The sequence below is a fragment of the Aedes albopictus genome, chromosome 3 (assembly GCF_035046485.1).
Source record: "Aedes albopictus strain Foshan chromosome 3, AalbF5, whole genome shotgun sequence".
Taxonomy (NCBI): Eukaryota; Metazoa; Arthropoda; class Insecta; order Diptera; family Culicidae; genus Aedes; species Aedes albopictus.
The window spans coordinates 214,287,452-214,312,346 of record NC_085138.1 but is presented as its reverse complement, the minus strand read 5'-3'; the positions used below and the strand labels follow the sequence as shown (position 1 = coordinate 214,312,346).

Genomic DNA, 24,895 nt, shown 5'->3' with positions numbered 1-24,895 from the left:
CTCCGGTAAGTGCCGTTCCATCTTATCGTAATGAAACAAACACCCCCTTGCCTCAGTACCAAAACCATAATTACCACTCCCAAAAACCATCGGGTTTAAATAACGACCGACCACCACAATCGGTCCATTATCTGCCGTCTTTAATAAACCATCCGACAATACCCTCCATGACGTCAACAGTGGGAAGCCAGAGGTTGCTATTGCCGGGAAATCAAGAAGTGTTTTGTCCATCCCCGGAGCAACTGGCTGTTAGACAAGTAATCTCCAAGGAACTGCCAACTTTCACTGGCGATCCCCTTGACTGGCCGCAATTCTTCAGTAGCTACAGTAACTCGACAAGTACCTGTGGCTACTCAGATGCTGAAAATTTGCTGCGACTTCAGCGAGCTTTGCAAGGACCTGCAAAAGAGGCAGTAAACAACTTCTTGTTACATCCATCCACGGTTCCGCAGGTGCTATCAACATTGCAGATCCTGTTTGGACGGCCAGAGCAAATCGTCCACATTATGATTGAGAAAGTTCGGGCTACTCCACCACCGAAACCGGAACGTCTGGAAACATTAATATCCTTTGGACTAGTTGTGCAAAATCTGTGTGCGCATCTGAAGGCCGTCGGACTGAACTGGCACTTGTCAAATCCTGCTTTTTTTCAAGAGCTAGTTGACAAGTTACCTGCGAATGTTAAATTCAACTGGGCCTTGTATCAACAGCAGTTATCGGCAGTAGATCTGGACGTGTTCAGTAGCAGCGTCACACTGGCCAGTGTTCATCAGAAGGTAGTAAAGGATGACAGACTAAAGCTCAAGGAGAAGGCTTATATAAACGCCCATACGACCATGGAACGAGGCGAGCCTGAGTCTACACCGTATACTGCAAAAAAGGACGAAGCGACTGATGTTAGAGTAGGAAAAGCTGAAGAACTGATCCCGTGTCCTGCCTGTAAAGCTCAAGATCATCAAGCAGCACACTGTTCAAAATTCAAGGCACTCAGTTTAGATGCTCGTTGGAACATGGTGAAAGAGTTTAAACTTTGTCGACGATGTTTAATTCCACACTTGCGCTGGCCATGTAAGGGAGAAGTATGCGGTGTCAACGGTTGCCAGAAGCTGCATCATCGTTTGCTGCACTGCGATTCAATCACGGATCCAAAGGAAACAGAGCGAGGTGCCAATGCTACAGTCACCATCCATCAGAAACCAGCCGCGTCAGTACTCTTCCGAGTTCTTCCTGTAACGCTTTATGGAAAATGCGGAAGGGTTAATACATTTGTTTTCCTTGACGTTGGATCTTCCGTTACTCTAATAAAAAATTCCATTGCTGATACTCTGGGATTGGATGGTCGAACGGAATCTCTGTGCATTCAATGGACTAGCGGAATCAACAAAAAAAAAATCAGACGCTCAGATGGTTCAGATGGAGATTTCGGCATTGGGTAGCAACAAACGGTACAAAGTGGGTGAAGCGTATACCGTTGATGGACTAGGACTACCCGAGCAGTCGTTGAATTTCGAGCAACTTGCGGACCAATTTAAATATTTGAAGAAACTACCGATCCAAAGCTTTCAGTCAGCTACTCCAGGAATACTGATTGGAATCGACAAAGCGCATCTCCTGTCAACGCTAAAGCTACGAGAGGGTCGTATGCGAGAGCCAATCGCAACTAAAACCCGCATCGGTTGGGCAGTGTATGGTGCGGTGCCTTCGGAGGGGAACAGCAGCTGCAGCATCGTCAAATGCATATCTGCACTCGGACGTCTTCAGAGGACCTTCATGAATGCGTTCGCGAGTTCTTCTCATTAGAAAGTCTTGGCATAGCGGCGGCACCGAACCAAGAAGGACTCGAAGAGCAGCGAGCCAGGCAGATTTTGGAGGAAACCACTACTCGGACTGATTGTGACAAGTTTGAAACGGGCTTGTTGTGGAGAAGCAATTACATCGAGTACGTGGTATCCACCTCTGGGTGTCGTGACGAATCACAATAAACCTGGCAAGGTTCGCCTAATTTGGGATGCAGCTGCTCAAGTAGATGGTGTGTCGTTAAATGATCACCTGTTGACGGGGCCGGATCTACTAACGCCGTTACTAGCAGTTTTGTTCCAATTCCGAGAGCGTGAAGTGGCGATATCGGCGGACATCATGGAAATGTTCTTACAAATTCTCATCCGACCTATTGATCGTTGCGCTCTTCTGTTTCTGTGGTGGGACACAGCTGATCAACCAATCAAAACTATGGTGACTAATGTAGCTGTCTTTGGAACAACTTGTTCGCCCACCCAATCGCAATTTGTCAAAAACAAAAATGCATTGGAACATCAGAGAGACTTCCCCAGGGCATCAGAGGCAATCATCAAAAAACACTATGTCGCTGATTATCTCGACAGCGTCGACTCCATTGAAGAAGCGGTGCAACTAGCTAACGATGTAGCAGAAGTTCACGGGAAGGCCGATTTCTTCATTCGCAACTGGACCTCCAACAAGATGGAAGTTCTCGAACAGATTGGAGAAACGCAACCAACGGCAATGAAACAGTTTTCTGTGGCCAAGGAATGTACATTTGAAAAACTTTTGGGAATGATCTGGTTACCCGAAGAGGATTGCTTCTCTTTCCATCTGTGCTTACGGGAAGATATACAACGGATGTTGTACGAGGACATCGTTCCTAGTAAACGTCAACTACTCAGCGTCGTAATGAGTCTCTACGATCCACTTGGGTTGGTGGCTGCATTCATCATACAGGGAAAGGCGAGAAAACCTAGCATGGGATGACAAAATTCCTAACCAAATATTCTGCCGGTGGAAAGAATGGATAAACGCCTTACAGGAGATGAATAAGATTAAAGTTAGCCGTTGTTACTTTCCGGGATACGATAGACACAGCTACGATTCCCTCCAGCTTCATATTTTTGTTGACGCGAGCGAAGAATCCTACGCAGCAGTTGCCTACTTTCAGATCATAGATCAAGGAGAAGTAAGATGTTCACTTGTCGCATCGAAAACTAAAGTTGCTCCGTTACAAGCACTCTCATACCTCGGTTAGAACTGATGGCGGCACGAGACAAAACGTAGCTGATGAAGCAACAAAATGGGGTAAAGGCCCATCGATCAATCCTGGAAGCCGCTGGTATCGAGGACCCACATTTCTTTACGAACTAGATGGTGACTGGATGGAGGAGCAAGTGGACGCAACCAACGAAGAGCTGAGACCATCTTTTGTTTGCTCACACTTCGTCGTTAAACCAATGATACAATTCAATCGCTTTTCCAAATTTGAGCGTCTTAAGAGATGCCTAGCGTATGTTCTACGATATGTCGGAAACCTACGTAAAACTGTACATGGTTCTTCTCGAAAACTTGGAAGGCAATTGGGCAGAGAAGAGTTACAGGATGCGGAGAAATCGCTATGGATTCTAGTCCAATCAGAAAGTTTTCCCGATGAAGTAGCCGTGATGAACCACAATAAACAACACGAAACGAAGAAGAAAACGCTTGAGAGCTCCAGCAAGTTAGCAAAACTACCACCGATTATCGATGATCGAGGAGTTCCTCGGGTTGATGGCCGGATTGATGCGGCAGAATACTTATCATTCGATGCAAAATTTCCAATTATATTACCTCGAGAACATCGTGTTACGGAGCTCCTTCTAGATTGGTATCATCAAAAATACCGACACGCCAACGACGAGACTGTGTTAAACGAGATACGTCAAAGATTTTACATTGTGAAACTACGAACATGCTTGTGTAAGACAAAAACCCGGTGTATATGGTGCCGAGTCTTCAAGTGTACACCCGTGGTACCAAAAATGGCACCTTTACCTCGAGTAAGGTTAACCGAATACTTATCATTCGAATACTTATCATTCGATGCAAAATTTCCAATTATATTACCTCGAGAACATCGTGTTACGGAGCTCCTTCTAGATTGGTATCATCAAAAAAACCGACACGCCAACTACGAGACTGTGTTAAACGAGATACGTCAAAGATTTTACATTGTGAAACTACGAACATGCTTGTGTAAGACAAAAACCCGGTGTATATGGTGCCGAGTCTACAAGTGTACACCCGTGGTACCAAAAATGGCACCTTTACCTCGAGTAAGGTTAACCGCATACGTTCGTGCTTTTACGTTTATCGGAATCGACTATTTCGGACCCTATTTGGTGAAGCTTGGACGGAGCGCGGTGAAACGTTGGGGAGTTGTGTTTACATGCTTGACCATTAGAGCAGTTCACATAGAGGTCGCGAGAAGCTTAACTGCTGATTCCTGTAAGAAGGCAATTCGTAGGTTTATTGCCAGACGTGGAGCGCCTCAAGAGATTTATTCCGATAATGGAACGAATTTTTGCTGCGACTTCAGCGAGCTTTGCAAGGACCTGCAAAAGAGGCAGTAAACAACTTCTTGTTACATCCATCCACGGTTCCGCAGGTGCTATCAACATTGCAGATCCTGTTTGGACGGCCAGAGCAAATCGTCCACATTATGATTGAGAAAGTTCGGGCTACTCCACCACCGAAACCGGAACGTCTGGAAACATTAATATCCTTTGGACTAGTTGTGCAAAATCTGTGTGCGCATCTGAAGGCCGTCGGACTGAACTGGCACTTGTCAAATCCTGCTTTTTTTCAAGAGCTAGTTGACAAGTTACCTGCGAATGTTAAATTCAACTGGGCCTTGTATCAACAGCAGTTATCGGCAGTAGATCTGGACGTGTTCAGTAGCAGCGTCACACTGGCCAGTGTTCATCAGAAGGTAGTAAAGGATGACAGACTAAAGCTCAAGGAGAAGGCTTATATAAACGCCCATACGACCATGGAACGAGGCGAGCCTGAGTCTACACCGTATACTGCAAAAAAGGACGAAGCGACTGATGTTAGAGTAGGAAAAGCTGAAGAACTGATCCCGTGTCCTGCCTGTAAAGCTCAAGATCATCAAGCAGCACACTGTTCAAAATTCAAGGCACTCAGTTTAGATGCTCGTTGGAACATGGTGAAAGAGTTTAAACTTTGTCGACGATGTTTAATTCCACACTTGCGCTGGCCATGTAAGGGAGAAGTATGCGGTGTCAACGGTTGCCAGAAGCTGCATCATCGTTTGCTGCACTGCGATTCAATCACGGATCCAAAGGAAACAGAGCGAGGTGCCAATGCTACAGTCACCATCCATCAGAAACCAGCCGCGTCAGTACTCTTCCGAGTTCTTCCTGTAACGCTTTATGGAAAATGCGGAAGGGTTAATACATTTGTTTTCCTTGACGTTGGATCTTCCGTTACTCTAATAAAAAATTCCATTGCTGATACTCTGGGATTGGATGGTCGAACGGAATCTCTGTGCATTCAATGGACTAGCGGAATCAACAAAAAAAAAATCAGACGCTCAGATGGTTCAGATGGAGATTTCGGCATTGGGTAGCAACAAACGGTACAAAGTGGGTGAAGCGTATACCGTTGATGGACTAGGACTACCCGAGCAGTCGTTGAATTTCGAGCAACTTGCGGACCAATTTAAATATTTGAAGAAACTACCGATCCAAAGCTTTCAGTCAGCTACTCCAGGAATACTGATTGGAATCGACAAAGCGCATCTCCTGTCAACGCTAAAGCTACGAGAGGGTCGTATGCGAGAGCCAATCGCAACTAAAACCCGCATCGGTTGGGCAGTGTATGGTGCGGTGCCTTCGGAGGGGAACAGCAGCTGCAGCATCGTCAAATGCATATCTGCACTCGGACGTCTTCAGAGGACCTTCATGAATGCGTTCGCGAGTTCTTCTCATTAGAAAGTCTTGGCATAGCGGCGGCACCGAACCAAGAAGGACTCGAAGAGCAGCGAGCCAGGCAGATTTTGGAGGAAACCACTACTCGGACTGATTGTGACAAGTTTGAAACGGGCTTGTTGTGGAGAAGCAATTACATCGAGTACGTGGTATCCACCTCTGGGTGTCGTGACGAATCACAATAAACCTGGCAAGGTTCGCCTAATTTGGGATGCAGCTGCTCAAGTAGATGGTGTGTCGTTAAATGATCACCTGTTGACGGGGCCGGATCTACTAACGCCGTTACTAGCAGTTTTGTTCCAATTCCGAGAGCGTGAAGTGGCGATATCGGCGGACATCATGGAAATGTTCTTACAAATTCTCATCCGACCTATTGATCGTTGCGCTCTTCTGTTTCTGTGGTGGGACACAGCTGATCAACCAATCAAAACTATGGTGACTAATGTAGCTGTCTTTGGAACAACTTGTTCGCCCACCCAATCGCAATTTGTCAAAAACAAAAATGCATTGGAACATCAGAGAGACTTCCCCAGGGCATCAGAGGCAATCATCAAAAAACACTATGTCGCTGATTATCTCGACAGCGTCGACTCCATTGAAGAAGCGGTGCAACTAGCTAACGATGTAGCAGAAGTTCACGGGAAGGCCGATTTCTTCATTCGCAACTGGACCTCCAACAAGATGGAAGTTCTCGAACAGATTGGAGAAACGCAACCAACGGCAATGAAACAGTTTTCTGTGGCCAAGGAATGTACATTTGAAAAACTTTTGGGAATGATCTGGTTACCCGAAGAGGATTGCTTCTCTTTCCATCTGTGCTTACGGGAAGATATACAACGGATGTTGTACGAGGACATCGTTCCTAGTAAACGTCAACTACTCAGCGTCGTAATGAGTCTCTACGATCCACTTGGGTTGGTGGCTGCATTCATCATACAGGGAAAGGCGAGAAAACCTAGCATGGGATGACAAAATTCCTAACCAAATATTCTGCCGGTGGAAAGAATGGATAAACGCCTTACAGGAGATGAATAAGATTAAAGTTAGCCGTTGTTACTTTCCGGGATACGATAGACACAGCTACGATTCCCTCCAGCTTCATATTTTTGTTGACGCGAGCGAAGAATCCTACGCAGCAGTTGCCTACTTTCAGATCATAGATCAAGGAGAAGTAAGATGTTCACTTGTCGCATCGAAAACTAAAGTTGCTCCGTTACAAGCACTCTCATACCTCGGTTAGAACTGATGGCGGCACGAGACAAAACGTAGCTGATGAAGCAACAAAATGGGGTAAAGGCCCATCGATCAATCCTGGAAGCCGCTGGTATCGAGGACCCACATTTCTTTACGAACTAGATGGTGACTGGATGGAGGAGCAAGTGGACGCAACCAACGAAGAGCTGAGACCATCTTTTGTTTGCTCACACTTCGTCGTTAAACCAATGATACAATTCAATCGCTTTTCCAAATTTGAGCGTCTTAAGAGATGCCTAGCGTATGTTCTACGATATGTCGGAAACCTACGTAAAACTGTACATGGTTCTTCTCGAAAACTTGGAAGGCAATTGGGCAGAGAAGAGTTACAGGATGCGGAGAAATCGCTATGGATTCTAGTCCAATCAGAAAGTTTTCCCGATGAAGTAGCCGTGATGAACCACAATAAACAACACGAAACGAAGAAGAAAACGCTTGAGAGCTCCAGCAAGTTAGCAAAACTACCACCGATTATCGATGATCGAGGAGTTCCTCGGGTTGATGGCCGGATTGATGCGGCAGAATACTTATCATTCGATGCAAAATTTCCAATTATATTACCTCGAGAACATCGTGTTACGGAGCTCCTTCTAGATTGGTATCATCAAAAATACCGACACGCCAACGACGAGACTGTGTTAAACGAGATACGTCAAAGATTTTACATTGTGAAACTACGAACATGCTTGTGTAAGACAAAAACCCGGTGTATATGGTGCCGAGTCTTCAAGTGTACACCCGTGGTACCAAAAATGGCACCTTTACCTCGAGTAAGGTTAACCGAATACTTATCATTCGAATACTTATCATTCGATGCAAAATTTCCAATTATATTACCTCGAGAACATCGTGTTACGGAGCTCCTTCTAGATTGGTATCATCAAAAAAACCGACACGCCAACTACGAGACTGTGTTAAACGAGATACGTCAAAGATTTTACATTGTGAAACTACGAACATGCTTGTGTAAGACAAAAACCCGGTGTATATGGTGCCGAGTCTACAAGTGTACACCCGTGGTACCAAAAATGGCACCTTTACCTCGAGTAAGGTTAACCGCATACGTTCGTGCTTTTACGTTTATCGGAATCGACTATTTCGGACCCTATTTGGTGAAGCTTGGACGGAGCGCGGTGAAACGTTGGGGAGTTGTGTTTACATGCTTGACCATTAGAGCAGTTCACATAGAGGTCGCGAGAAGCTTAACTGCTGATTCCTGTAAGAAGGCAATTCGTAGGTTTATTGCCAGACGTGGAGCGCCTCAAGAGATTTATTCCGATAATGGAACGAATTTTGTCGGAGTAAGCCGAGAGTTACACAACGAAATTCGAGAAATCAGTACAGAGCTTGGCAGTGCGTTCACAGATGGCTACACACAGTGGCGATTCAACCCGCCCTCAGCGCCGCATATGGGAGGATGCTGGGAACGAATGGTGAGGTCGATCAAAGTAGCCCTAGCTGCGGTTCCAGTCGATGATAAGCTTGACGACGAGTCACTAGAGACACTTTTCGCGGAGGCGGAAATGATGATCAACTCTCGTCCACTTACTTTCGTCTCTCTGCAAACGTCGGATGAAGAAGCTAGCACTCCAAATCTTTTTTTGTTACTCTGTTCGACTGTTGTGCAGCAACCAATCAAAAGTCTTGTATGTGACGGAAAATCTGTGCGGAATAGTTGGAACTCTGTGCAGAAAACTTTGGACAAAATTTGGCAAAGATGGATCACCGAATATCTTCCGATGATTACAAGAAGGACGAAATGGTTTCAAGATGTTCGCCCGATCAGTGAAGGTGCATTGGTGATTATTGCTGATGAGCGGATCAGGAATAAATGGGTGAGAGGTCGTGTGGTACGCACATATCCTGGAAAAGACGGAATAGTACGTCAAGCAGATGTTTCTACACCAAGCGGAGTCCTGAGAAGAGCAGTCGCTAAACTGGCGATATTGGATATTGAACCAGAGGATGGTGGCTCCACAGAGGATGACGCACGTAACCAAGTGCGACATGCGGGGGAGGATGTCACCAGCAGCAAGCCCCTCGGTTGAACAGCTAAAATGATGACCCAATGAGCGAATGTCAGGAAAGGGAGAGACGAATAGATTAATGTCACTAAACAAAATAGATTTATTATTCCTGAATTGTACAGTATTTGGAAAACATCACTTCTTTATAAAATGATAAATTTGCGTGGATAGCTGTATAAAATGTAAGATTAGTTGAATTATTATTGCTTCTACGTATTAACTTTTCATTTATAGATTATTATTGGATACCCTAAACTAAAACTTTGTTCGTCGAAACACTTGTTCGGCCACTAAATTGTAAGTAGCGATGCATTGAATCAGAACATGAATTAATAAATAAACCTTTTAGCTTGAGCTGTCCTGAAACATAGAAAACGACTTTGCTTCAAGAACACCGAACTTCACGAACACGCTTCAAAATTTAGGATCAAACATTGTTTCATCGGCAGGAAATATTCACTAGAATATTATCATTCCCATCAATATCATCGAAAAAACCGCCAAAGTTTTCCAAGCTCCGAGGAATCTCGGGTTGTATATCAATCAACTACATTACATTATGATTCATAATGCAACCGAAATGATTTGCAATATTTCGAAATATTTCGACTGTTTGTTATAGTAATTGTGATAACGACCTAAAAGGACCATGGCTAATACCACGCGCGCTGCGGAGGAAAATGATCTGTCCAGGTGCATGGTAGCAGAGAGACTGAGGATATGCACAATAAAGTGTGTAGGCTGAAACCAGTAAAGGTGTGCACGAGACGCGCACGAAATTTAAACGAATATTAATTGAAACTCTACCACATCCCCTTTTCCTTATTTTAAGTTTTATATGCAACTGTAATGCAAATGCAAATGCAATGTAAATATAATGGATCGTTGAAGCCGACAACCCGTAACGTGGGTAGATAACCTTGGAATGGTGCGTTACGGTGTGAGATCTACCATATCAAGTTTTGATCTTGCTATTTTCCAGCCTGGTTTGTTTAAATGCAGGAACATTTCAGGATCAAGATTTGGTGTACTTTTCTACACTATTTATTATTTTTACCCTTCTTACACCCATAAGAAGGATATAAATACCGCTCGAAAAACCGACTTTCGATCCGAGGCCCGCAGGGCCGAGTCTCATATACCAATCAACTCAGCTCGACGAACTGAGCAAATTTCTGTGTGTGTGTGTGTGTGTGTGTGTGTGTGTGTGTGTGTGTGTGTGTGTGTGTGTGTGTGTGTGTGTGTGTGTGTGTGTGTGTGTGTGTGTGTGTGTGTGTGTGTGTGTGTGTGTGTGTGTGTGTGTGTGTGTGTGTGTGTGTGTGTGTTTTTTTCCTTCTTAACCCAAAGCGGGATAAATCTGCTCATCAGACACCTTAACAGGAAGGTTAGGGTAGTGTGGGGTTAAGGCCGTCTTCTACAACACTAGTAGAAGCCAGAACTACTCTCTCCTCGACCCACTAAAACACATTCCTATGGTCGCCAAACCCTACGTCTCTCCGGAACCACCAAGAAGGTATTGCTTCAGAGAGGGGCTAGTGCATATCGCACCCTCAAGGTTAGCTGCCGTAGCCTAGCAGCAACGAACATCGATGACTCGCTCTGGAGAGTCCATCACGGTAGCATGCTGGCGCTTAACCAGTTTCCCGAGTGGTCCTCGCCACTCCCTTTGTCCTCGGAAGGCGGGCAGGGTCAACCCCGCCCGCGCCCTACTGCTGAGCGGACATCAAGAACTGATGCCCACATGCAACCCGATCTGACCTGCCCGTAAGGAAGTGTATCACTACCCTTCAGGCCCTATCAGATGCATCCGTAGGTTGCAGACAGCAGGGTCTCACCTACCCCGACCCTTGCCGGGGACCCCTTTCCAACCGTGGGCTCAGATTCAACCCAGTAGACTGACGCCACGACAGTACCGCTACCGGGACTTCCTCTCCGCGGCCACTTAATCGCTGTAAGGGTCGTTCTCGACCGCAGGGCACCGGTATGACCTACGAAGCCGACTCCGAACCCCTGGACCACCTCTTGTACTGCATCTGGACTAGCCATTCTCCGAGTCCACGCGCCACCTCTTCTGTAGCTTCCAGACGATATGGGTGATAGCCGCTGAAACGGCATTCCAGCTAATCTCATCCCTACACATTCTCTGGACCAAGTTGTCCGGAGTTGTGTCCTCCCCGCATGTGGCAAGCATGCGGTCACGCATTGTGCGAAAACGCGGGCACACGAACAAAACGTGTTCCGCCGTTTCCTCTAAACCATTGCACACTGGGCATTCGGGAGAGTTCGAATGCCCGAAACGGTGTAGATACTGTCGGAAGCAACCATGGCCTGTAAGGACCTGTGTCAGGTGGAATGTAACTTCCCCATGGCGCCTATTAATCCAACTATCTACCCTCGGTATCAACCTATGGATCCACCTTCCTTTGGTGGAACTGTCCCACGCGCGCTGCCATTTTGTGAACAGTATTCGCACTATTGGCTCCAAACTAATTGATCAAAACTAGCCGAGCTCCGGCCTTTTCCAACCGCGTCTTGATTGCTGGGCAGATTCCACACGAATGAATACCACATCTCAAGAGCGGTAGTAGTCTGTACGTTGACTTGTCACACAGACTACAGAGCCCGACTAGCCAATCTAGGGATGCACAAAATTCCCTCTAACAAAACATCGTCTCTTCAGGCCTTATAGAGACATACACACTGGTTTACATTCGGCCATCCTGCTTATCTCGGCCCCGGAGATAGGCCCTACTGAAGCCTTAATCAGCTTAAAGGATTTTATATCTAACAGACAACTCATCATGCTCCGTTATCTGTAAACTTAGTAACTCTCAAAGCACCGTTACTAATTGACTTTATTGGGTCATAAATAGCATGACCATTATAAGCAACGTTTATAAGTAACTCTCAAAGAACCGTTACTGTTTACTTAAGTAGTTTTTGTCAACAACTTTTTAATAACTCTCAAAGAACCGATACTAAAGTGTCGTTGTATGCAGAATGTTTGAACCACTTAATGATAACATTGGAAACCACTTTCTTCCACGCATGACATTTACTAAGAAATCTGTTCCATAATCATTATTAAACCTTTTTAATCTCGAGTACCACATTTCTCACACGGCACGATCAATTTCTAGTCAAAGCAGGCATGGAATTATTAAAGACACATTACATTTACTTTCACAGAAACGATTTTATTTATTGACATCCTTCCAAAACGTCTAATTCAATTCAATTGTTCGGGAGGTTCTCAAGAATTGTTTCAAATCTGTAAACTAAAAAAATTATAAACGATTACATTTCAATCTTATTATTCGTTTTTTTTTTAGCCGGAACATACCTGATTCAATGTTCGTTGATTTCGTCATCGTCTTCCTCGACATCAGGGAAATTGTCTTCCGGGGGCTGGCCCCACAACTTAATCTTGTCGGCTGCATATACGGATTCGAACGGTTTTTGCGTTACTTGAGTAGCTGGCGTATCCTTGACCACGTACCGGTCGGCATCTAGAACCTTATCAATCACGTATGGTCCACGATATCGTGGCATCAGCTTCCTAGAACCACCATCTGCTGGAGGTTCGTATCGCAAAAGTACCAAGTCGCCTACGTTGTAGGATTGGGGGGCCTTGTGAGTAGCGTTATAACGTTCAGCTTGTTGTTCAGAGTTGCGGGTCATTCTCTCAAGAGCCTTTTGTCTTAATTCCGGAAGAAGCTCCTTTTCTTCAACAAGATCTGCTTCATCATGTAATGCATTGAGGAGTTTGTTGCTCAATACATTTCTCGGGCGGTATCCGAACAGTAGAACTTGCGGACTCTCCCCAGTAGTTCGGTTTTTCATTGTGTTCATGGCCCACTGAATAGCTGGTAGATTCAAATCCCAATCACGCTCGTCCGTATCCATGGAAAAACATTTCAACGCGTTGGTGACGTACTGAAAGCACCTTTCTATCTGTCCGTTTCCTCTTGGTGTTTTGGCTGCTACTGGTGAGTGCTTAATATCCCTTTCCTCACAAAATTCAGCAAACGTTTTCGCCATGAAAGCAGCTCCTCTGTCGGTCACAAGTACCTTCGGGGTTCCGAAGTACTGTGAAATTTCCTTCAGAACCGAAATTACTCCAGACGTACTGCAAGTCTTCGTAGGGCGCAAAATAATGAATCTTGTGAAAGCATCGATGATACCGAGAACCTGCGTGTTCTGCCTCTTACTTTTCGGAAAAGGACCACAGTAGTCAGCATGGATTACCCAGAAAGGAATAGGCTGCTTTAGGTGAGTGTGTATTGTAATCCGAGTTTCGTCGAGTCCTCGCTTGTTTGCTGCGCACTCAATACAACATTTCACATACTGCCTGATGAAAGCGTTCATATTCTCGAACCAGAAGTCCTGATTCACTAACTCGGTTGTTTTATCTATTCCGGGATGCCCCATATCGTCGTGCAATGACTTGACGACATGAAAACGCACCTTCGTTGGAACAACGAATTTCAGGCCATTTGGTGTTACACGGAAAATGCGACCGTTCGCTTCTTTGTAGCTCTTGATTATATCCTTTTCTGGCGTTAATAATCCCTCAAGCATTTTTTTCACCTTACAGATTTTACCATCTTGGAGTTGCAGTGCTGCTACCCAATCGAAGCTATCGACAGCTATTGCCATAACGCGTTCAACTTCTCCAGCACGACGTATTACATTACGGCTAAGACTATCGACATGATTCATTTGCCGACCAGATCGGAACTTCAAATCAAAGGAGAACTCTTGAATAGTCAGCCACCAACGAGCAATGCGAGGATTAAGTTCCTTCTTGGCACGCGTTAAAGCCAAGGACTGGCAGTCGGTATAAACGGTGAAGTGCTTATTGAGCAAGTAGTAGCGAAACTTTTTCAAACTTTCAACCACTGCCAAAACCTCCAACTCGTAGCTGTGGTGTCGAGATTCCGGGTCTGACGTAGCTCTGCTGTAATACATTACGGGCTGAGCCTCACTTCTCTCGTTGACTTGTATGAGAATCCCTGCCAACCCGAAACTGCTTGCGTCACAGTGAACTTCGTGTTCGAGAGAAGGGTCATAAAGAGCTAATACTGGTCGTCTAGTCAAGGCAAATTTAAGGCTTTCAAATGCAATCTGTTCAGCTTTTCCCCAAACAAAAGGAACCTTTCCTGTAAGCCTCGTGAGTGGAGCCGCTATTTGACCGTAATTTTGTACAAAACGGCGGAAATATCCCGTAAGGCCTAAAAACTGCCTAACACCTCGTGCATCTTCGGGGACAGGAAACTTATCTACAGCCTCAGTTTTGCTTTGTCCAGGTGACACGCATCCTTCCGTGACGACATGGCCCAAGTATTCCAAAGATGTTTTGAAAAATTCACACTTACCGACCTTGAGCGTCATCCCGGACTTTGACACTTCGATGAGAAATCGTTTCAGCAGATCCAAATTTTCCTGCTCCGTCTCAGTGGCAATCAGTACATCGTCGAAGTAAAATGAAATGCCCTCTTCTTTCAACGGTTCAATAATTTTGCTCATCGTTCGACAAAATACGCTGACAGAGTTTTTTTTTTTTTTTTTTTTTTCCTTCTAAACCATAGGGGGATAATCTGCTCAACAGACACCCTAACAGAAGGTTAGGGTAGTGTAGGTCTGACAGGCCGTCTTCTACAACAAAAGTAAAATCCAGGACTACTCTCTCCTCGTACCCACTAAACCATTCCTATGGTCGCCAAACCCTACGTCTCTCCGGAACCACCAAGAAGGTATTGCTTCAGAGAGGGGCTAGTGCACATCGCACCCACAAGGTTAGCTGCGTAGCCTGCAGCAACGAACATCGATGACTCGCTTTGGAGAGTCCATCACGGTAGCATGCTGGCGCTTAGCCAGTTTCCCGAGTGGTCCTCGCCACTCCCTTTGTCCTCGGAAGGCGGGCAGAGTCAACCCCGCCCGCGCCCTACTGCTGAGCGGACATCAAGAACTGATGCCCACATGCAACCCGATCTGACCTGCCCGCAAAGGAAGGGTATCACTACCCTTCAGGCCCTATCAGATGCATCCGTAGGTTGCTGACGGCAGGGTCTCCACCTGCCCCGACCCTTGCCGGGGACCCCTTTCCAACCGCGGGCTTGGATCCAACCCAGTAGACCGACGCCACGACAGCACCGCTACCGGGACTTCCTCTCCGCGGCCACTTAATCGTTGTAAGGGTCGATCTCGACCGCAGGGCACCGGTATGACCTACGAAGCCGACTCCGAACCCCTGGACCACCTCTTGTACTGCATCTGGACTAGCCATTCTCCGAGTCCACGCGCCACCTCCTCTGTAGCTCCCAGACGATGTGGGTAATAGCCGTTGAAACGGCGTTCCAGCCAAACTCATCCCTACACATCCTCTGGACCAAGTTGTCCGGAGTTGTGTCCTCCCCGCATGTGGCAAGCATGCGGTCACGCATTGTGCGAAAACGCGGGCACACGAACAAAACGTGTTCCGCCGTTTCCTCTAAACCATTGCACACTGGGCATTCGGGAGAATCCGCATGCCCGAAACGGTGTAGATACTGTCGGAAGCAACCATGACCTGTAAGGACCTGTGTCAGGTGGAATGAAACTTCCCCATGGCGCCTATTAATCCAACTATCTACCCTCGGTATCAACCTATAGGTCCACCTTCCTTTGGTGGAACTGTCCCACGCGCGCTGCCATTTGACCATAGAGGCCATCCTGACAGTCCTGCGTATGCCTCTTGTGCCGCGCATTTCGAAGCACTCCATGTCCTCACTGATAAGAATGCTGATAGGCACCATACCAGTAATGACGCAGAGAGCGTCGTGTGACACGGTACGGTACGCGCTCGCAACCCTCAGGCACATAAGCCTGTAAGTACTTTCCAGCTTCCGTCGGTAGCATTTAGTACTTAGCGCGGTGCCCCACGCCGGGCCGCCATACCTAAGTATGGATGTAGCAACACTAGCCAGAAGCTTGCGCTTACTGGCGTACACCGCAGAGCTATTGGACATCATCCGGGACAGTGCCGCAATAGCTGTGGAGGCTCTTTTACAGGCATAATCGACGTGGCTACCGAAGGTAAGCTTATCGTCGATCATCACGCCCAAGTGTTTGACGGAGCGCTTTGACAGGATAGTACAGTCTCCTACACTGATCTCCGTCTGCTGCTCCGACTTCAGGTTGTTAACAACCGTCACCTCTGTCTTGTGGTGAGCCAGCTCCAGTTTCCTGGACCGCATCCACGCCTCCACAACCTTGATCGAGTGGTTGGTAGTCAACTTTACCTCCTCGATCGTTTCACCGTAGACTTCGAGCGTAATGTCGTCGGCAAATCCGACAATCACCACTCCCACTGGATACTCTAACCTCAACACCTCGTCGTACATGACATTCCATAACACCGGACCCAGGATGGAACCTTGCGGGACTCCTGAGGTTATGTGAAAGCACTTCCGACCCACCTCCGTGTCGTAGACTAGTACACGATTCTGAAAGTAACTTCCGAGAATCTTGTACAGGTACTCCGGTATCCCCAGACGCAAGAGCGCATCGGCAATAGCAGACCAGCTAGCGCTATTAAACGCATTCCTTACATCCAGAGTCACTACCGCGCAAAAGCGAATTCCCCTCCTCTTAGGCTCGAGTGCTTTCTCGGCGGTTTTTGTAACCGACAAGATAGCGTCTACGGTGGACCTCCCCTTCCGGAAGCCGTACTGGTTACTCGAAAGACCATTTTCGCCCTCGGTGAACCGCAACATTCTATTGAGGATGATCTTTTCGAGCACCTTCCCCGCCGTGTCAATCAAGCATATTGGTCTATATGCCGACGGGTCTCCGGGTGGTTTCCCCGCCTTTGGCAATAGTACCAGGCTCTGCCTCTTCCAAGCTTCTGGGAAAACTCCCTCGTCCAGGCATTTCTGCATAGCAGACCTGAACATCTCGGGAGCCTCTGCAATAGCTACTTTTAAGGCCAGGTTCGGAACTCCGTCCGGACCTGGGGCCTTACCTACGCTAAGGGACTTAGCTATCCCCGCAAGTTCCACATCGGTGACCCTCTCCTCATCGCCAGCCCCAGTCCCCGGCTGTCCTACGAAAGGAGGCCAAGGACTAGGATCATGACGCGGAAAAAGTCCTCCAATGATCCCCTCCAACATCTCTGGAGATTGCTCTGTAGGAGCCATCACACCTCTCGTCTTGGCCATAACGATCCTGTAGGCGTCACCCCACGGGTTCGTATTGGCACTTTGACAGAGACCCTCAAAGCAGGCCTTTTTGCTTGCTCTTATCTCGGTCTTAAGCGCGGCTTTTGCAGCGGCGAACACCACCCGCCGTTCGTTTCGCTCTTCCTCTGATCGTGCTCGCTGCATCCGCCGCCTAGCCCGTAGGCAGGCGCGGCGCAGGTCCGCAATCGCGTCGGTCCACCAGTAAGCCGGTGGCCTCCCATTTCTAGGGTGGACTCGCCTAGGCATGGTCGCATCACACGCACGTGAGAGCACCGCTACCAGCTCGTCGCCGTCTAAACCGATTAAGTTTCGCTCACGGCGGAGCGCCTCCCTAAATACCCCTTCGTCGAAGTATGATGTCTTCCACCTGCGAGGGCTTGGCCTTGGCCTAGCCGCCTCTTCTTCTATCCGCTGTCTGCTGTTATTGTAGTCGATACTGTAGCGAACCGCCAGGTGGTCGCTGTGAGTGTAGCCATCATCTACTCTCCAGTTCGAACTACTTGTTAGGCCAGGACTACAAAAGGTCACGTCAATAATTGACTCCGCTCCGTTTCGACTAAAGGTACTCTTGGTACCGACATTAGCCAAGTCGACATCTAAGATGGCCAGTGTTTCTAGCAGGATCTGACCCCGCTGGTTCGTGAAACGGCTTCCCCATTCCACGGCCCAGGCATTAAAGTCGCCCGCTATTACCACCGGCCTTCGCCCTGTTAGCACGGTCGTTAAGCGGTCCAGCATTTGCGTGAACTGCTCGATCGGCCACCGCGGAGGCGCATAACAGCTACAGAAGAAGACCCCGTTTACTTTGGCGACCACGAAGCCCTCATAGGTAGTAGACACCAACTCCTGAACGGGGTATTTACCCGTCGTCCATATCGCCGCCATTTTTCTGGTCCCATCCGCGACCCAGTTGCCGTTGCCGGCGGGTACTCGGTATGGGTCCGATATGATGGCGATATCCGTCTCCCACTCAGAAACTGCCTGACAAAGCAGTTGCTGAGCCGCATCACAGTGGTTCAGGTTCAGCTGCGTTACCTGCACTGTGATTTGTTGTTCACTGCGGCTTTCTTAAAGGCCGGGCACCCTGGACCACCCATCGCATGTCTGTTTTTCGAGGTTTTCCCGGTACAGATCATGCAGATGGGCGGACTCGTGCAGCTTTGGGCCTTATGACCTTCAGCGCCGCATCGCCTACACAGTTTGCGCCTGTCGGGGCCTTTGCAGTCCCACGACTTGTGTCCTGGTTCCAGACACCTGAAGCAAACCTCTGGTGGCTCGTGGAATGTCAGGTGACATACACACCAGCCCACCTTTATCCGCCCTACTTTAACGGACTTTTTAACGTCCGCCACAGGTAGCTGAACCAGAGCTATCTGTGTCCCTGCTGGCCCCTTCCGCAGCCTGACGGCTGTGGCGGCCACCTGAACATCGCACTGTTGCCGCAGTGCCGTGACGAGCTCTTCCGCTTCGGTGATCTCGTCTAGGTCTTTGACCTTCAGAGTCGCCTCATGCGTAAGAGCCCTCACCTCCACTCCATCACCAAGGACCTCTTCTGCCAGCCTCTTGTAGGCGGCGCCCTTGTGATCCTTCTCGCGCTTAAGCTCCAGGATCATTTCGCCCGTACGAGTACGTCTGATACTGCGTACGTCGGCTCCAAGACCCTCAAGCTTGGCGTCGCACCTCATCGCCTTCAAGACGTCCGAGTATTTCGACTGTTCGGTCTTGATGACGATAGCGTCGCTGACAGAGTTGGAAAGGCCAAAAGGTACACGCTTGAATTGGTATTGTCCGTCCGGCGTAACAAAGGCAGTGTATCTCCGTGAATCTTCAGCAACGCCGATTTGGAAATAGCCGTTCATCATATCCAATAAAGTGAACACACGCTTACCACTCAAGTTGTTGATCTCTTCCTCAACGAGGTTGGTGGGGAAATATTCCTTTTGGATGATAGAGTTGAGCATACGGTAATCCACGCACATTCGATGGCCACCAGTCCGTTTTGGTACGATTACTACTGGGCTAGCATACTCGGATGTTGAAACCTCTATAATGTCATTCTCCAGCAGGTCTTTTATTTCATCCTGCAAATATTTTCGTTGTCCGTATGCCACCCTGTAAGGGACATGTCTAACCACCTTATCCTCTTTAAGCGAAATGTGCATTGTTTCAATATCCGTATAACCAATCTCCCTCAGGTTTACTGCGAAACAGGAGCGATATCGATTCACAAGGGTCACCAGTTGCATTTTCGCGTTTTCCGAAGACGGTCCAACATTCAAATCGTCGATTTTTAATGGCACTGTAGTGATATGGTTCCTCGATGCTTCTACACTCAGGACTGCTGGCTTGTCACATTGGATGGCGAGTGCGTCTGCGGTCTTCACTACACTCACTCCTTCTCTACCAAAGAAATCGTCCCCCACCAGCAAGTCATACTGCATCGCGCTATCGGGAACTACCAAAATCCTGAGCTTATTCACGTATCCGTCCATTTCAATTTTTTCTGTTACTGCTCCAATTGTTGTGCATACTCCACCGGCGAATCCCTTCAGCAATGACTTCTCGTTTTCTATATCCAACGCCAACATTTTCGCAGTTTGTTCTTTCAAAAGAGTTCTCTCACTACCTAAATCCACGAAAGCAGTGACCTGTACGCCTTTAATAGTAGCAATCTTTGAATAAACCACTTTATTTACATGGTGGCGCGGTTGCATACCACCTCGGAACGAAAATCCTTGCGTTGCGGACACTTGCGTGCTAGATGCTCTTCAGACCGGCAGATGAAACATTGGCGTTTCTGGTTTAATGGGGTTGTCTTCGACGGACCGGGCTGCGGTTCCGCTCGTGCTGGAGTTGCGTTGCGTACAGCAGCGTCAGCTCGATTGGTGTCCATCGACTTCCTGGCATCGAGTGATTTCCGTCCTGGAGTTTTGTTGGATCCATATCGCCCAGCAACTTCAGTATCTCGCTTCTCGATATCCTTCGTCGCTCGCTCCACCCGGATGAGCGCGTTCAAGAACTGCGGCAAGGTTACAGCAGGGTCCTGTGCCATAACGGCTCGAGTCGATGCATATGGTAGGCCCTTAATCAGGTAATGCTTGATCAAATCATCCGACAGTCTGATCTTTCGACCCAGAGCCACTGTTTCGTGGAAATATGATTCCACCGATTGGTCCGCTTTTCGTTTCAGGTTGAGAAGTCTTTTGTGAATTCCAGCGGTGTCGACGACGGTCGGGAAATTTTCCAACAATCTCTCTCGGAAAATCTGCCAATTGCGCAGCTCCTGCTTGCAACCATCAAACCAAAACTTTGCAGGGCCTTTGAGCCGCATGCAGGCGTACAATAGAGTTCGTCGTTGATCCCAGCCGAAAATTTCGGCCCTCGAGTCAATTTCGATGAGCCAGTCTTCGGCAGACTGACCGCGATTGGTGTCAGGATCAAATTCGGATATGACGGCCTCCACCTCATTCGACCGCATCGCGAGACCTGCATCATTATCGTCTCCATTAGCGGCGCGTCTCGGACGACGATCATAATCAACACGCAATCGATTCATAGTGACTGTTTGCTGTTGAAAGTTGTCGAAATATACATTCATGCCCCACTAGATCGGATAAAGCACTTACCAATAACCAGAAGCGAGTTTTGGATCAATTGAACGAAGAAGCTGTAGCTGGGAATACCAACAAAATGCTGAAAAAGTTAACACACAAATTTCTTTCGGACGTGCACATTAGGTTGTTTATTTTTGTAACTTACAGTGAATTTTGCACGGAGATTTCTTTCTGGCTCCACTAGCACTGTAAATGTTCTTTTTACGATCAAAATGTTCTATTTAATCGCAGAGCGTCTATCGTGGCGTCCGTGCGACGGCAGGAAAACTTTAGCAATGGCGGCCTTTTCTGCAGTTGCAGCAACTCGCCCCGCCAGTCACGCACACAACCTTCATTCACAAACTCGACATCACATTCTAATACGTACACTCTTTGACATTCATGGGCGCCCACTCACACACGCACACTCGTCAACAATATAAGATCAAAATAACTGGGAATATGGGTACAAAAACTTCACTTGTGTTCATGCGTTGTTTTCCTCGTATGTGCACCGGAAATCAATACAGGCGCTGCTGTTGCCTGTAATCCTCTCACACATACATATGCACATATACGGTACAACGCGATTGTCGCGAACACGTCACCAAGAATTTTCTCATGTTCAGTTGAAGCGATTACTGTTCAATAATACTCACCAATAATGGATGATATTCCCAACTTACGATAATTTATACCAATTGCGAACCGTAGCCTTCTTTACGTGCTAATATCCCACTTCTGAAATGTGAACAGTATTCGCACTATTGGCTCCAAACTAATTGATCAAAACTAGCCGAGCTCCGGCCTTTTCCAACCGCGTCTTGATTGCTGGGCAGATTCCACACGAATGAATACCACATCTCAAGAGCGGTAGTAGTCTGTACGTTGACTTGTCACACAGACTACAGAGCCCGACTAGCCAATCTAGGGATGCACAAAATTCCCTCTAACAAAACATCGTCTCTTCAGGCCTTATAGAGACATACACACTGGTTTACAATTTGACCATAGAGGCCATCCTGACAGTCCTGCGTATGCCTCTTGTGCCGCGCATTTCGAAGCACTCCATGTCCTCACTGATAAGAATGCTGATAGGCACCATACCAGTAATGACGCAGAGAGCGTCGTGTGACACGGTACGGTACGCGCTCGCAACCCTCAGGCACATAAGCCTGTAAGTACTTTCCAGCTTCCGTCGGTAGCATTCAGTACTTAGCGCGGTACCCCACGCCGGGCCGCCAAACCTAAGTATGGACGTAGCAACACTAGCCAGAAGCTTGCGCTTACTGGCGTACACCGCTGAGCTATTGGACATCATCCGGGACAGTGCCGCAATAGCTGTGGAGGCTCTTTTACAGGCATGATCGACGTGGCTACCGAAGGTAAGCTTGTCGTCGATCATCACGCCCAAGTGTTTGCGCTTAGACATGATAGTGCACTCTCCTACACTGATCTCCGTCTGCTGCGCCGATTGCATGTTGTTAACAACCGTCACCTCTGTCTTGTGGTGAGCCAGCTCAAGTTTCCTGGACCGCATCCACGCCTCCACATCCTTGATCGAGTGGTTGGCAGTCAACTTTACCTCCTCGATCGTTTCACCGTAGACTTCGAGCGTAATATCGTCGGCAAATCCGACAATCACCACTCCCACTGGGTACTCTAACCTCAACACCCCATAGTACATGACATTCCATAACACCGGACCCAGGATGGAACCTTGCGGGACTCCTGAGGTTATGTGAAAGCACTTCCGACCCACCTCCGTGTCGTAAACTAGTACGCGATTCTGGAAGTAGCTTCCGAGAATCTTGTACAAGTACTCCGGTATCCCCAGACGCAAGAGCGTATCGGCAATAGCAGCCCAACTTGGTCTATATGCCGACGGGTCTCCGGGTGGTTTCCCCGCCTTTGGCAATAGTACCAGGCTCTGCCTCTTCCAAGCTTCTGGGAAAACTCCCTCGTCCAGGCATTTCTGCATAGCAGACCTGAACATCTCGGGAGCTTCTGCAATAGCTACTTTTAAGGCCAGGTTCGGAACTCCATCCGGACCTGGGGCCTTACCTACGCTAAGGGACCTAGCTATCCCCGCAAGTTCCACATCGGTGACCCTTTCCTCATCGCCAGCCCCAGTCCCCGGCTGTCCTACGAAAGGAGGCCAAGGACTAGGATCATGACGCGGAAAGAGTCCTCCAATGATCCCCTCCAACATCTCTGGAGATTGCTCTGTAGGAGCCATCACACCTCTCGTCTTGGCCATAACGATCCTGTAGGCGTCACCCCACGGGTTCGTATTGGCACTCTGACAGAGACCCTCAAAGCAGGCCTTTTTGCTTGCTCTTATCTCGGTCTTGAGCGCGGCTTTTGCAGCGGCGAACACCACCCGCCGTTCGTTTCGCTCTTCCTCAGATCGTGCTCGCTGCATCCGCCGCCTAGCCCGTAGGCAGGCGCGGCGCAGGTCCGCAATCGCGTCGGTCCACCAGTAAGCCGGTGGCCTCCCATTTCTAGGGTGGACTCGCCTAGGCATGGTCGCATCACACGCACGTGAGAGCACCGCTACCAGCTCGTCGCCGTCTAAACCGATTAAGTTTCGCGCTCTGCCGTGACCCTAAATACCTCTTCGTCGAAGTATGATGTCTTCCACCTACGAGAGCTTGGCCTTGGTCTAGCCGCCTCTTCTTCTATCCGCTGTCTGCTGTTGTTGTAGTCGATACTGTAGCGAACCGCCAGGTGGTCGCTGTGAGTGTAGCCATCATCTACTCTCCAGTTCGAACTACTTGTTAGGCCAGGACTACAAAAAGTCACGTCAATAATTGATTCCGCTCCGTTTCGACTAAAGGTACTCTTGGTACCGACATTAGCCAAGTCGACATCTAAGATGGCCAGTGTTTCTGACAGGATCTGACCCCGCTGGTTCGTGAAACGGCTTCCCCATTCCACGGCCCAGGCATTAAAGTCGCCCGCTATTACCACCGGCCTTCGCCCTGTTAGCACGGTCGTTAATCGGTCCAGCATTTGCGTGAACTGCTCGATCGGCCACCGCGGAGGCGCATAACAGCTGCAGAAGAAGACCCCGTTTACTTTGGCGACCACGAAGCCCTCATAGGTAGTAGACACCAACTCCTGAACGGGATATTTACCCGTCGTCCATATCGCCGCCATTTTTCTGGTCCCATCCGCGACCCAGTTGCCGTTGCCGGCGGGTACTCGGTATGGGTCCGATATGATGGCGATATCCGTCTCCCACTCAGAAACTGCCTGACAAAGCAGTTGCTGAGCCGCATCACAGTGGTTCAGGTTCAGCTGCGTTACCTGCACTGTGATTTGTTGTTCACTGCGGCTTTCTTGAAGGCCGGGCACCTTGGACCACCCATCGGATGTCTGTTGTTCGAGGATTTCCCGGTACAGATCATGCAGATGGGCGGACTCGTGCAGCTTTGGGCCTTATGACCTGCAGCGCCGCATCGCCTGCACAGTTTGCGCCTGTCGGGGCCTTTGCAGTCCCACGACTTGTATCCTGGTTCCAGACATCTAAAGCACATCTCTGGTGGCTCGTGGAATGTCAGGTGACATACGCACCAGCCCACCTTTATCCGCCCTACTTTAACGGACTTTTTAACGTCCGCCACAGGTAGCTGAACCAGAGCTATCTGTGTCCCTGCTGGCCCCTTCCGCAGCCTGACGGCTGTGGCGGCCACCTGAACATCTCACTGTTGCCGCAGTGCCGTGACGAGCTCTCCCGCTTCGGTGATCTCGTCTAGGTCTTTGACCTTCAGAGTCGCCTCATGCGTAAGAGCCCTCACCTCCACTCCATCACCAAGGACCTCTTCTGCCAGCCTCTTGTAGGCGGCGCCCTTGTGATCTTTCTCGCGCTTTAGCTCCAAGATCATTTCGCCCGAACGAGTACGTCTGATACTGCGTACGTCGGCTCCAAGACCCTCAAGCTTGGCGTCGCACCTCATCGCCTTCAAGACGCGCGTGTGTGTGTGTGTGTGTGTGTGTGTGTGTGTGTGTGTGTGTGTGTG

At 48.4% G+C, this 24,895-nt stretch overlaps 2 protein-coding genes across 19 annotated transcripts in view; one reads left to right on the top strand and one right to left on the bottom strand.

Moving 5' to 3' along the window:
* LOC109405099 (unconventional myosin-XVIIIa) overlaps positions 1–24,895 on the bottom strand; it is a 1,227,991-nt gene that overhangs the window by 875,398 nt on the left and 327,698 nt on the right. The window lies entirely within an intron of this gene.
* LOC134292218 (uncharacterized) lies at positions 7,142–14,408 on the top strand. Its single transcript, XM_062861192.1, has 2 exons — positions 7,142–12,328; positions 12,388–14,408. The coding sequence occupies exon 1, from the start codon at positions 7,142–7,144 to the stop codon at positions 9,074–9,076; it is 1,935 nt and encodes a 644-aa protein (XP_062717176.1). The 3' UTR covers positions 9,077–12,328; positions 12,388–14,408.